The sequence below is a fragment of the Dromiciops gliroides genome, chromosome 3, assembly GCF_019393635.1.
Source record: "Dromiciops gliroides isolate mDroGli1 chromosome 3, mDroGli1.pri, whole genome shotgun sequence".
Lineage (NCBI taxonomy): Eukaryota > Metazoa > Chordata > Mammalia > Microbiotheria > Microbiotheriidae > Dromiciops > Dromiciops gliroides.
This window is the reverse complement of record NC_057863.1, coordinates 460332064-460347200: the sequence shown is the minus strand read 5'-3', so window position 1 is coordinate 460347200 and position 15137 is coordinate 460332064. Positions and strand designations below refer to the sequence as shown.

Sequence of the window (15137 nt, the reverse complement as noted above, 5' to 3'; positions counted from 1 at the left end):
AGGTGAGAGTGGCATAAACTTTTCTGGGTAATGGATTGAAATGGTTTCCTTATGTGAAGTGGTGTTGAGTTACAATTTGAAGAATGAGAACTGGGAGGGGAGAAGAAACAGCTGAGCCCCAGCCTTCCCCTGGGCTTGTCAGAACGTGGACACCCGTTCAACCAGACAAGCGATACCGGAAGCTACCGTGGGGCTGGAATTTACTGCTCTGCTGGTGACCTAATGCCAATGTTTACCAGGGGTTTAACCAGGGCAGGCTGAGGACGCATAGATGGTCTGCTGTGAAATGCCACGCAGGCAGAGACTGACAAGCAGCAGCACGAGTTGAACTTCCCCCCACCCCCACCCCCCCACCATCCCGGGCTGCTGTTCCTGCTGAGTTTTATGGGAGAGTGGGGGTGGGGTGGGGGGTGTTTTCTTTTTCCTTCTTCTTTTTCTTTCTTTCTTTTTTTTTTCTTTTTCTCTTTTGCTGCCGCTGCTACTGTTGCTGCCTCCGCCGCCTCTACTGCTCTGCTCCAGGTAAGCAGCCCAGGCAGGGAGCAAAAGCCTCGGGGCAAACCTTGGGATGATGAACAAGATCTGGAAGTTTTTCCGAGGAAGCAGGAGAGCTCTGGTTTTTATATTAGTTGCTTCTGTCATTTGGCTGCTGTTTGACATGGCAGCTCTCCGCCTCTCATTCAGTGAGATTAACACGAGGGTCCTCAAGGAAGACCTTATCCGGAGGGGACGAGAACAATTCAGAGTTTTGCGAGATGCAGAGAAGATGCCTCCAGGCAGCAGAAGGGAAACCAAGGGTCCCATGAAAGAATCCGCAAGGGAGAAACGGGGCAGGGAAAACTTTAGGAAGACAGAAAACACGTTGTTGAAAGCAGAGGACCACGCAGACAAACTACAGCAGGAGTGGACAGGGCAGCAAGTCCCTGGAAAAGGAAAGCCAGTCCCTACATGGGAACCAGTTCATCCGAAGAGCAGCAAGGAAGACACTTACAAAATTAGTAACTCATTGGCCCTGAAGGAAAGAAAACAAAAGGCTTCCAGCAGGTCCCAGCAAACTCCACTCCAAGGAACAAAAGAAATTCCCTTGGTGAAATTAACACATGGAGTACCTTCCCATGCCAACCAGGAGATGTCACCGAAGAAGACTACAGTGATACCCACAGCATTTGATGGGGTGAATAAATTGGGCTACAAAAGGACTAGTGCCCCTAAACCAGATGATGCCAAAACAGAGCCAACTAGAGGGCAAACAGGTAGGAAATACCACACTGACGCAAATGTGCCCAAATCTGGGGAAGCCATAGCATTAAACAAAAGTGAGACTGGGGCCAAAGAAAAAAATGGGAATGAGGATCAATTAGACAGGAATCTTTCCCTGCCCAAGTTCACTGCCAACAGAGATCACTTAAAGACCCAATCTGTAAATGAAACAAGAGTAGAAGGTCTGCCAAGGAATGATAGAGCTAAAGTGGATCTTGGGAAGAAATTAAATATCTCTGAAAGCCATGTTGTGATTGTAACCAAAGAGGAGATGAAAATGCAACCTAAAGAGGTCCCTAATTCTAAAGACAATCCAATAATTGTTTCTACTAAGACAAGGGATGAAAGTCAAGGAAAGCACATTCTAAGGAATAGAAGTGATACATCTTTCCTTTTAGGTAATTCACAGAAAGTAGGTGTGTCTCCAACCAAAAAAACCAACCAAACCCTGACTGGAAGGCCAGAGTTAGCAAGAGTCAACATAGCTTTTAAGGAACAGTCCATGATACAAAATCAAATTTTTGGGGAAATACATTTACCTAAAGACCTTGGAATGCATCGAGTATTGAACATTGATGTGACACTTTCTCCAAGGAATCCCAAAGCACCAGGCCAGTTTGGAAACCCTGTAGTAGTTCCCCCTGGAAAGGATAAAGAGGCAAAAAGAAGATGGAAAGAAGGAAACTTCAATGTCTACCTTAGTGATTTGATTCCATTGGACAGAGCAATTGAGGATACAAGGCCTACTGGGTAAGATCTGTTTCCTTTTTCTTCATACTAGCTTGTGAGATCTTATGCAAAACAGATTTCCATTGGGTGGGAGGATACCACTGTGGTAGTTTAGAGAATCAGAGTACTTTTATACTGTGTAGACTGCCAAAGCTTGCCATATTCTACACTAGTAGGAATGACTCGAGGCAAAATGATGAAGCAGTCACACCTAATCTTTTCTTTTTCCACCAATTGCTTAACCTCTTTATTCCTCAGGGGATAAATAAACTTATGCTCTATCTCCTCTTCCCGCTATCAAAAAAAGAGATCTGATAAATTCAATTCACACTAAGGTATAAAAAAAATCTAATAAAGCTTATATTTTTAACTTACTGCTCCCAGGATATATGGTGAAGACAAATGAATGAATGTCTAATTCTGAAATTTCAGGGATTGGTGGGCTGGTAAAAGGTATTTGGGAGGACAGAATGGAAGCACAGGGTCATGGAAAGACTGCTGTTAACTAGAGTAAAAAAAAAAAGACATGTGTTCAGATTCTGAGTGGACAGTTTGTAAACCCTCAGGTATTACATTCACTCAGGTATTAAATTCACTTTTCAGTAATTTCTATTATGCTGGAAATCAAATTCTATTAGATGACTACCCTTAAAGCCAGTTTGTGTACAAAGAAAGCATAAAATTGATTAATATTTTATAACATCTTTTCTTTCTAAAAGCTTTTTATTCTATGTAATTCTTTTTTTTCTTTAGAAATATGGTTAAGGAAAGGGAGGAGAAAAAGGAGAATTTCAAAATTATAGTTATATAGAATAAACAGTGTCCTGAAATGTCTTAGTCTAAAAATATTTAGTGAGCATCTATAGAATTCATGGTAGCATAGGAGTCACTAAAAGTGCGTGTCAAAAAAACAGCTCTGTCTACTGAGGAGAAAGTACATTATAAAGGATAACTTCAGTTTGGGATACACACACACACACACACACACACACACACACACACACACACACACACACACACACACATATATATATATATATATATATATATATATATATATATATATATATATATATATACATATACATACATAAATAGTCTATTATCTAGACCCCAGATAATGGTACCAGACATGGCCTTTGGGCTTCATGTTGCCTGTAACTCTCCCAAGTATAGCCGGAGCCATGATAAAATTTAATTGCAAAATATTTTTTAAAAAATAAATTAAAATACAACAAAACATAAATAATATTAAAATTTAAAACTAAGTTTATATGCATTCCAGGGATCCTTATATACAGATTAATGGCCTCTGTTTCTATTTGACTTTGAAATCACAGATTTAGACCCTAGCTTCTTAAACTATGGGTCAGGAATCTGGGGGTTGTGAAAAATTTGGCAACAGTAAAAGGTTATGTATACCTATTTAATTTACCAATATACCATAGGTTGCATAAAAATATCTTGGGTGAAAAGAGGTTGAAAAAGTTTAAGAAGCCCTTATTTAGACAACCCAGATCTTATTGAGATTCATTAGTCAAATTATTGCTCAATGATTAACTTTTGAGAGAATTGAAAGACAAACTGATTAACCTAGACACAGTAGAAATTATCCTCAACTAGCTTACAAACTAAAGACATTTTAATCTAATAGCAAAGGTTCTTCCATATTTTAATACTTCATGAATCATCAATGTAGCTAATCCATTCAAACGTGTAAATTACAATTGTTCTATGCTTCTGCCTTATGTACCTCTTATTTAGATCTGCCTGTAAATTCTCCATAGAGAATTCTTTTGCTAAGAGTCTCCCTTTAGGTCTCTTGACCACCAGAGTAGGCTTTCTTTGTATTATCCATTGCTGCTGCTGCATTACTAGCCTAACTCCTTTTATGGTCAGTTCTTCCTTCAGTGACATCCTTTATTCTAGTTCTTGTGTAGTTTTATGTTTGTAATATGCCATAACCTACTTATACTCTAATCATTACCATTTGTGTAATAAGCAAAATTTATTCTTTAGAGATCATGGGATCTAATGATTTACAACCATATACTCACAAGAAAGACATTGGTGTTAAAAAAAAAAAACAAAAGAAAACAAAAATGTGAATTTTTGTTTCAGGGGAAAATTTTGAGTCGTAATAAGAGTTGTATAATTCCCTTGATTCAATTCAGCCCTCTGGGTCCATATGAACCGTGGGTTCATCCACAGTGCCTGTCCAAGTACTTATGAACCAGTTCTTTGGGTAGTCAAAACAATGACATATTCTATCAATGTAAGCAATAAACATTTTTCATCCACTTGGTTTTTCCTTTGTGATTAGTTAAATCAAATTTCTAAGTGATTATGAATCTTATTTAGGAGGAATATCACCCAGAGAATATTGTTGTTAAAGAATCGGATTTCTGTGGGAGAAAAACATTTTGGGGTCTTTGAACATGACCCATAATTTCCCTAACAAAATTCAGCCCAATTTCTTCCTTTTGAATTTTACTAGTTTTCTTTAAAACGTTCTGATTTCCCATGTGATCAGCTGCTGATTTTTTTAAGTGAATATGAATATAACTTAAGAGGGTCAGCAGGATTGTAGGGCTTATTGTAATTAGCATAATGTCATTTGCAAACAGAAGCATCTGAAGGACCACACCATCTATAGAGAGTCCCTCTTCCATTTGGACTGTGTTCCAGATGACCTCAATGATAGTGGAAAAGTACTTCATTGATATTAATAATCAGGTGGTTATGCAATGAAGATATCTCTGTTATTTCATCTTTCAAGATATTTTGTATGTATGAATTTAACATAGGTTTCCTAGATGAGAGTCTTTAAGGCCACATTTTAAAACTATTTCACTGTATTCTCTTTTAATTAATAACCATTTATTTTCTTATTCCTACCTCCTCCCTCCATTGGGAAAAACAAAAACAAAATCCTTGTTAAAATGTAAATAATCAAGCATAAAACCCCAAATCTCTCCTCATTGTCCAGGTGAAAAAATGTATGTTGTGTCCTATGTCATGGGTTTATCTCCCATCTATCAAGAAGTGGGTATCGTGGGCACCTGGGTGGCGCAGTGGATAGATCACTGGCCCTGATTTCAGGAGGACCTGAGTTCAAATCCGGCCTCAGACACTTACACTTACTAGCTATGTGACCCTGGGTACCTGGGTAAGTCACTTAACCCTCACTGCCCTGCAAATAAATAAATAGATAGATAGATAGATAGATAGATAGATAGATAGATAGATAGATAGATAGATAGAGATAGATAAACAAACAAATAAACAAATGAATGAATGAATGAATGAATGAACAAATAAATAAATAAAAGAAGTGGGTATCATTTCATTATTCGTCTTCTGGAATCCACTGTGCTTGGTCATTGTTTTGATTAGAGTTTTTAATCTTTCAAAGTTATTTTTCTTTACGTTATTGTTGATATTATAACAATCATTCTGATTGTGCACATTTCACTCTACATTATTTCATAGTCTTTCTAGGTTTCTCTGAAATTATCCCTTTCTTATGACACAATAACATTTCCATTGCATTCACATGCCATAATTTGGTCAGCAATTTCTCAATAAATAAACACCCCTTTAGTTTCCAGTTCTTTGTCACAAAAAAAACTGCTACAAATATTTATGTATTCTTTTTTTAATCTCTTAGAATTTAAGGTACTTTTTCTACTGGATCTAATGCTTTTTTATAGTCAACAAACTTAAGCTCAGTGAGCTATGATATTTTCTGCATCTTTCACCTAATTCTAATATCATAACAATGCAGTCTGTCATAAAATATCATTTTCCAAAACCCAGCTGTTCTCTCCTTCTGTCTTCATTAAGGATGCCCTCAATAAATGTGTATAAATGTATATATTAATACAATGAAGATTTTGTAGAGATGTAAAAGTAGGTATATTATTCAATAGTTACTGGTATTTTCTTGATCCCCTTTCTTTGGTAAGAATCACACATACTTGGCACTTGGTACCCTTCTTATTTTCATGTCTTGAACTTCAGTCCCCCAACACACTCAAAGATGTGTGAATTGCAGCACAGAAGCACAGTCTCCTTTGAATATACTTGGTCTTATGCAGTTGAACTGATTGTCTTTGTTTTATCTAGCTCAATTTTTGCCTCCTTATGGCAAATATTAGGAGTTTATAAATTAAAATGTGATGGCTCCACTATCTTTGATGGAGAAAAGAAGTTGTTTTCTTAATATAAATCTCCATAGATATTACAGATATTTGTTAATCTTCCAATTTCATCATTTAAAGCTCTTAGGATGATCTAATAACAAACTTTCAGTAAATCTAGTTTTTCTCTACTATATATTACTTTGTATGCAATGATGCTGATTAATTTCCATAGCCCTGTTCTATAAGATTTTAAAAAGTAACTTTTATTCTAAACTGGTGCTTTCTTTGGTTACCATCTATATACCCATTGCAAGGAGATCAAATTGTGTCACTTCTTACTAATGCAGTTTCTAAGCTCATTCAGTTTCTTATTGTGGTGATTTATTTGCATCAGTTAAATTTCCTTGGAAAATTGTGTTAATCTGTGTCATTATTTGTTCTTTTATCCATTGATCATTTTTTAGCATCAATAGATGTTAAATTATTCAAATTAGAGCTATTTTAACCTTATACTACAGCTTGTTTTTCTCTTCCTTGTAATTTGGTATAAATTTTATCTTTTATCTAACTAATCAGTGATCTGAATATACAATGATAGCTAATTCAGAAAATCATTTCCTATCTGTTAAAATGTAGTCCCTTTGATTTTATTGTGTTGTTATTTGTTGTAGTCACATTCAGCATCTCCAATATCTTACTGGTTCTCCCATAAGACAAGGAAATCTAAAAATATTTAATAATAGTTAACAATAACAGCTATCAATAGTAATAGCAGTTCAAGTTTTGCAAAGATCTTTCCAAATATTACCTCATTTTTATTCTCACAATGACCCAATTTTATTCAAAATCAAGTATTCTTTTCAAGCTATAACCTATTCCTTATTTGGGGGGGGGCATTAAAATCACATGGCATATTGAGCCATTTTTATTTAATGTATAACATTCCTTTTTCTAACTCTTCAGCATTTAATTCAGCATTGGAGCAAAGTAAATAAATATTTTTGTTTCACTTACTGTAGACTACAGTTTACCAAAGTGATGTTTGCCAAGGATAAGGAAATAATTCTGTGAACTCTATTAGGTAAAACAGATAGTAATTCACTTATGGATGGGTTGTAAATTACCTTCACAAGTGGTTCTCAGAAACACAGAACATAATTTCCCATAAAAACTAGCTTAATGCATGGTTATTGGATTCCCAGGCCAGATCATAAAAACCTTCTTAACTCATAATGTACTTTGAGTAACAGTAATAGTACCAAACTACATCTAACCTTCCTCTATAACATTGTTTCTGTGGGGAAATGAACTCTGAGTAGGAGAACTACTCCCCATCCAAGTGATGGCAGCAATTCAGGAGGGATAAAGGTTCTGGACTATTCATAGGAGTAGGGAGAAGAGTATTAGCTAGGGTCCTGTAATATTTTTAAGCCTCTATCTTTGTAGCTCTATATTATTGCGTCTCTAGATGATTCCCCTACCTGTTCTGATTTGAGAAACAATCAAGTGCTTCCCATGGGATCTCGGTATTCACCTGTTCATATGTATAGGTCATTCATAAGTTGACTTGCAAAATCAGTGATGACCTATATTCATCTGGTTCTGAGCTTAATGGCCACAGCTATAAGATATAATAGAGTATGGAGCAGAAAGGGATTCTAGAGATCATCAAGTCCTACCTTCTTATTTCAGAGAAAAGGAAACAGATCCAAGAAGGTTGAGTCTTTCACAAGGATCACAGAAAAAGTTAATGGAAGAATTAGAACTAGAATGCAGTTCCTTTGAACTCCAATCACTCTTTCAAAGAAACCAAACTGTCTCCCTGAAATGGTGCCACCCGGTCTGAGTATACTTGTGAATCCTGACTATTCATTTCCCTGAATGAAAGCACAGAAGTCTGAAAGTTGAGATATGGAGAATGCCAAGAATTTGAATTTGAGAATGCGATATGAAAATAATAATGAATATAGCTCACATTTATATAGTTATTTATATTTATAACCATGTATATAGTTATTTATACATATTTATAATGGAAGTGTAATCATCCTCATTTTATAGATGAGGAAAGTGAGGTTCAGAGAGGATAAGTAAATTATACATGGTCACGGAGCTAGTAATCTGCAGCCATACACTCTCTTTCCTCTGACAGTAAAACCATATGTTTTGGGGCAGCTAAGTGGCACAGTGTATAGAGCACTGACCCTGGATTCAGGAGGACCTGAGTTCAAATACGGCCTCAGATACTTTACACTTACTAGCTGTGTGACCCTAGGCAAGTCACTTAACCTCAATTACCTCACAAAAAAACAAAAAACAAACAAACAAAAAACATATGTGTTCATCCAAGCCCCAAAGGCTTTTGAAAATTCATCTTTGTCGTTAAGATGTTATTGTTTTTGTAGATGATTTCATCAACACTACTGGGAGGTTGGCAGACATATATTTAACTTCAATGCACACCAATACTTCAATGATTCCAAAATCTCAATATTGTGGACACTATCTCCACTAATATAAATCATAACCCATTCAGACCTTCTCATTTGTACGATTGTCATCCATGGCCTATCATAAATCCTGTATGGGAGTGATGGGGGATAGGAATCTTCTATAGAAGAGGCCTTCCTTTGTTTTTTTTTAATCATTCCATGGGTACAGTGCAACTCTCAGACTAGCCACCTACTTGTTACCTCTCACCTTCAAAACAGGCCCAGCCCACCTCTTTTGCCTGTGATACATAGCTTTGATGATGTCTTGAGGCACAAGTCAATGTTAATATGTTGCAGTCTACTGATGCCTGTTCTTTGGGGGTTTTGTGCAATTTCAATTCTTTTGAGATGAGTGTGTTTGATGATTTGCAGTCTCAGTGGATCGCCTTGAGAACATTGGTGGTAAAGATCATTTTTGTCAGCAACCATGTAGGGATCTTTAAACATGCTAAGTACTTCCCAAACACAATTCAGCCTAATCTCCTCCTATGGAACTTTAGTAGGTTTGGGGGAAGGTTCTTTTGTTCTTATGGGAATAGATAGCTTTGGTTTCTTCATCAGAAAACTGCCTGTTCATATCCTTTGACCATTTCTCAATTGGGGAATGACTTGGATTCTTATAAATTTGATTTAATTCCCTATATATTTTAGAGATGAGGCCTTTATCAGAAGCACTGGCCTCAAAAATTGTTTCCCAGCTTTCTGCCTCCCTTCTAATTTTGGATGCATTGCTTCTGTTTGTACAAAAATTTTTTAATTTAATATAATCAAAATCATCCACTTTGCATTTTATAATATACTCTATCTCATGTTTGGTCAAAAACTGTTCTCCTTTCCAAAGATCTGATAGGTACACTATTCCTTTCTCTCCTAATTTACCTATGGTATCACCTCTTATGTCTAAATCATGTATCCATTTTGACCTTATTTTAGTATAAGGTGTAAGATGTTGGTCTAAGCCTAATTTCTGCCATACTATCTTCCAGTTTTCCCAGCAGTTTTTGTCAAATACTGAGTTCCTATCCCAGAAGCTGGAGTCTTTGGGTTTATCAAACACTACATTACTAGTGTCATTTACTACTGCATTTCCTGAGCCTAGCCTATTCCATTGATCTACCACTCTATTTTTTAGCCAGTACCAGATAGTTTTGATGACTGCCGCTTTATAGTAAAGCTCCAGGTTTGGTACCGCTAACCCACCTTCCTGTGAATTTTTTTTCATTATTTCCCTGGATATTCTTGATTTTTTGTTTTTCCAGATGAATTTTGTTATTATTTTTTCTAGCGGTTCTTTTGTTCTTCATTCCAGCATGAAGCGCTTTCCAGTCTCATTGTGTCCACCCCAAAAAGGTCCCATAAAGCAACTCCAAACTGGAATCCTGTGAGATATCTTCTTATTTATATGACACAGGGGAAAGAACACTACCTTTGCCCTTGAGGTAACTGGATTCAAATTTTGCCTGTGCTGCTGACTATATTGGGCAATTTACTTAATCCTAGTTCTGCTACTTCCTCTAAGACCCAACACAGAGAACTGCACTCTAGTAAGCCTCAGTTACTATAACTGTAAAATGAAGGTTTAGATTAGATGACTTCTGAGGTCCCTTACAGATCTAGGTCTATGATGCTACCATCCCATATCATTTCTGTACTAATAATACAAACCACAAGCCAAAATCCATACTGTAGGTAAACATGCTGAAAAAGCTTAAAACTACTCACTTTTAATAAAACAGAAGAAAAAGAGCTTAATTTGGGGATGAGGATTAACTAGTGCCTAGAGACATTGACTTTCAAATCACAAAAAGCACAAAAGGTATTCGTTTAGATCATTATCCTTAAGCATTGCTCAAGTGCCCTCTGGTTTCAGAGACTTCTGCTAAATAGTGAGACATAGTCTAGAGAAGGTAAAAATGACTACTCGGGACAATTACAGTCAAAACTTCTCCCATCCAGTGGATAGTGCCTCCAAATTTAAGAGGAAATTAGTATGAGTTGGAATGTGTGGTGAAGCACTCTCCTTCACATGAGACACTTTGGTTAAATACAAACACATCATTACATCATTAGGCCAGACAACCCTCCAGCAACCTGCCCAATCTAATTTTCCATTCCTCTCATAGGAATGATACAAAAGTTTTCAGGGGTGAAAGAAAGGAAGAAATATTTTACAGGTTGCTTCATTCCAAGATCATTGAAGCATTTTCAGTTCCTGGCATTTCTCTAAATAAGTAAGGGACAAATCTTTTTTCTTTTAATTAGCTTAATAAATCAAGAAGTGGAATGGCATAATGGATAGATAGTCCTGAAGTCTGGGTTCAAGTCTCTGTATGTGTCAGTCTCTGAATAATAAATAATATAACAAAGGGTACATACAGGCTTTGGGACCCTGGCAAGGGCACTTAACCTTTCTGTGCTCTAGGCAACTGTCTCAGACTGTAAATTGTAGGGAAGATGCCAGCCTGTGCTGATAGAGCTTCCTCAGATGGAAGTTCTCTATACAAATACAAATGGTTTGGAAAGGATAATAATCAGAAAAGACTTGTAGGGGTGTTGGGGGACATGAAACTGTATAAGAACCTTATGTAATGATTTGAATTTGGGGAAAAAGACATTTCAGGTAGTGGCAAACAGAATGATCAAAGGTACAGAAATGGGATGAGCATAACAAGTATCATAAAGTCAGGAGGCAGCTTGATAGAAACCTTTTATTTAAAAAATGAGGAAACTGAGGACTAGAGTGGTTGCATTTTTCTGTATGACTCTAATTCTTAAATTTGGGTGACCTTAATGCTCTATAATCATTATATATAAAAATAGCTAATAGTTAACCCTTCAATAGGGACAGCAAAATGGCTCAATGAGTAGAACACTGGGCCTGAATTCAAGAAGACCCAAGTTCAAATCCAAACTCAAACATTTACTAGCTGTGTTACCCTGGGCAAGTTACTTAACCTCTGTTTGCAAACCACTCTAGTATCTTTGCTAGGAAAACCCTATTGACAGTATCTGAGTGCTACTATGGTCCATGGAGTCATGAAGAGTGGGATATGACTGAATGACTGAACAACAGCACTTATATAGTGCTTACTATGTTCCAGGTACTGTGCTAAGCACTTTAGTGTTGTATGTATGCATGCTTCATCATACTTTATGAGATCTTTTTCTGTAGTTCTGTCTCATGGGCTAATCCTTTTTTACTGGTAATGGGTTTTCTTTGTTCTACAGGTGAGATTAATCTTACAGTGAATATATGAAGTTCTAGGATGATGGGATCATGAGATTTTAAGAAGGCAGGATATTGGAGATCATCTTCTAATCCAACCCCTTAATTTGAAAAATAAGGAAACTAAACCTGGGATCACTCCCACCACTCCCTACCCTAAATGAAGTGTTTTTATAGGGCCAAACAGGAAGAGCACAGCTACAATTTGAACTCAGCTCCTCTGCTTCCAAATCCACTGTTTTTTGTACTAAACAATGTCCCTTCATTTTATTAAGAGTTATTTCTGTTTGTCCCTCATATGGAAATCTCATTTTTAACCATAACAAAGGAAAGGAGTTGTTTATATGAAGTAGATGAATTTGGTTTTTTGTAATATTTTGATAACTATATTTCAATATTATTTGTTTCCATTGCCATCCCATGTATTTTATTTTATGCATTTAAAAACATGATTCTGAGAAGGGGTCCATAGGCTTCACCAGACTGCAATGGGATCCATCTCACAAACACACACACACACACACACAGTTTAAGAACCCTTGATATAGAATGTGATTGTGAAATTCTATTTTTCTTCGGAATGAGTTGCTGGAAGTAATAATTAGTCTGTGGCTTCTACTCTGTATTTACCTTCTTTGCTTTTGGCATCTGTAAGAGGTTGGTTTTTTTCTTCTTCTCTTTATTTCTTCCTTTCTCTCTCTCTCTCTCTCTCTCTCTCTCTCTCTCTCTCTCTCTCTCTCTCTCTCTCTCTCTCTCTCTCTCTTTCCTTCCTTCCTTCCTTTGTCCTTCCTTCCTTCTTTTGTACAAGAAACTTCCAGTGAGGAACTCCCTCTGTCAAGGCATCTATGCTTCTTCTCGGGAACTTGCAGCCATACATTGTTTCCTGGGAGCACTGAGAGATTAAGTAACTTGTCCCAAATCCCATAGCCTGTATGGCTTCAGAGGATGAACTTGGACCTTGGGCCTCTTGATCCTAAAGTCAAGTCTCTATCCAAAACTTTGTAATAATCCAGATAAAATTATGTTCACCTGGTGCACCGATAAGCTTGATTCATAAAGGATGTGTTGAATTCCATTCAATTAAATCAATAGTAGTAAGCACCTAAGAAGCAGCTCAATTCATTGCATTGAGCAGAGGTATCAAAGACTTAGTCTGTGTGCTGCAAATGTTCCCTAAAATTTCAGAATGAGAAACAAATCAAATTAAAATGTAATTGGGAAATGTTTAAAAATTAAATAAAATATAATAAAACATAGATAATGTTAATTTCTAGTTTTCAAAGTCAATATGTGCCTGCAGGGATTAATTTCTATTTGATTTCGATACCAATGGGGAGGAGGACTGGCCTTGGATTCAAGACCTGGGTTCAAGACCTCCCTCTGACATAGGCACAAATTTTAACAAATCACTTAATCTCTCTGTGGTCCAGGATCCTTTCTAAGTAACAGGTTTGTTTCTGATCTCCCTCAGTGGAGAGAATTTCTACGTTGGGAGTTCCCCAACACTGATAAATTATAGGTCCAGGCCCTCTTCCCCTCTGCAAAAATATATATTTTCAAAAGCACCTACTATGTTAAACACTATTATGAAAAACAACAAACAACAAACATAGACCGGTCTTCAGGAAAGGTAGAGAAATTAGTTCCTACTGACCCCAAGGCCAGTGGCACACTCTCCACTGCACCACTTAGCTGCCCCTCTTTCCATAGAAATAGGGAAAGTAGGAAGATAGATAGGCTTTGAAGGGAAGTTTACAATGAATTACAAAGAATACCTGAATTTGAATCCTGCCTCAGTCAGATACTTACCAGCTTGTGATCCTGGGCAAATAACATCTGTCTGCCTCAATTTCCTCATCTGTAAAACAGGAATAATAATAATGCTAATAATAGCACCTACCTCTCAGGGTGGTTGTGGGGCTAAAGTGAAATTGTATTTTTAAAGTGATTTGCAAACCCTAAAGTACTATGCAAGCATTATCATTTCATTTCAATCATTCATTCGTTCATTCATTTATTCATTCATTTATTATTACTATTATTATCATTATTATAAAGGGTAAATGAGAGATCCAAAATGCATTAAAAAAAAACTCTAGTGTTTTTTACAATGCCTGGTCCACAGTAGGCACTTAATAAATGCTCATTGAGAAGTAGTGGAAAGAATGTTGGACAAGGAGTCAAAGGAACTCTTCAAATCCTAGTTCTACTAATTATAGCCTCTGTGGCCATGGACAAGTCACTTAACATTTCTGGGCCTCAGTTCCATCTATAACATTAGAGAACTCAGAGACCCCTTCCAACTCTAGTTCTATGAGCTGATGAAGGAAAGATCATTTTCAGGCTGGAGGGATCAGAGAAAGCTTCATTGAGGTGTTGGCATGTGAGTTTAGCCTTGTAGGAAGAGAAGAATTTCAAAAGGTAAAGATGCAGAGAAATTAATGCCATGCTTCAAAATTAGCTCATGTGGCTATAAAGAGAGGGGATTAATTCAGATACAGATCATTTGGCTGGACTGTAGAGTATATAAAAGGAAGTTTTATCAAATAGGACTAGGAAGGTAAATTCAAGGCAGATTATAAAGGTTTCTCATTTCTAGTTTCTCTTTTGAGTTCTGGTCCTGAATCATCAACAGATTATTGTATATTTCCCATAGGTATTTTAAACCCAACATGTTCAAAACAGACATTGTAATCTTCCCTTTAAAGCCTCTCCATCTTCCTATTTTCCCTATCTCTATGGAAGGAGGGGCAGCTAAGTGGTGCATATATTTTTGGTATACTTACATGTATACATGAAGTTTCCCATGTTATAATGTGAAATACTGGAGGTATCCTCTCTGTATTTGTATCTTCAGCACATAGCACTGAGCCTGGTGCATAGTATTTGCTTAATAAGTATTTGCTGAATGATGTAGGTTATACATAGTAATTTCCTTCTTTCTTTCAAATCCTACAAGTCTTATGGGGAAAATGGAATTGGGGCACAACTCAAAAAACTTCATCAATTGCACATAAAAATATGTGTGGGAACCTAAGAAAAACAGCAGCACAGTTTTATATTGTTAAATGGTTTAAAGGAATACATAAATTCTACAATAAACAGTGGAATTGTTCATAGCCTTGGACTGCTATTCTGCCTCCTCCTCCTCCTCCTCCACCACCATGGGTCCAGGCTAGGGGCAAAAGGACAGTCTTGTCAAGGTATCATTCTAGGATTCATTTAATTTAGGATGAACAAATTGAGAATATGTAAACAAAACACAGCCTCATAGGATAATACACAAAG

The 15137-nt window shown here is 36.7% G+C and overlaps 1 protein-coding gene across 1 annotated transcript in view; it reads left to right on the top strand.

Annotated features, from left to right (window-relative positions):
- Positions 1–418: 418 nt before the first annotated feature.
- The window catches only part of GALNT5 (polypeptide N-acetylgalactosaminyltransferase 5), an 81499-nt gene continuing 66780 nt past the window's right edge, over positions 419–15137 (top strand). Inside the window, exon 1 of the mRNA XM_043991333.1 lies at positions 419–2007. Within this exon, the coding sequence (XP_043847268.1) occupies positions 566–2007 (1442 nt within the window). The 5' untranslated portion in view covers positions 419–565. The remainder of the gene's footprint in view (positions 2008–15137) is intronic.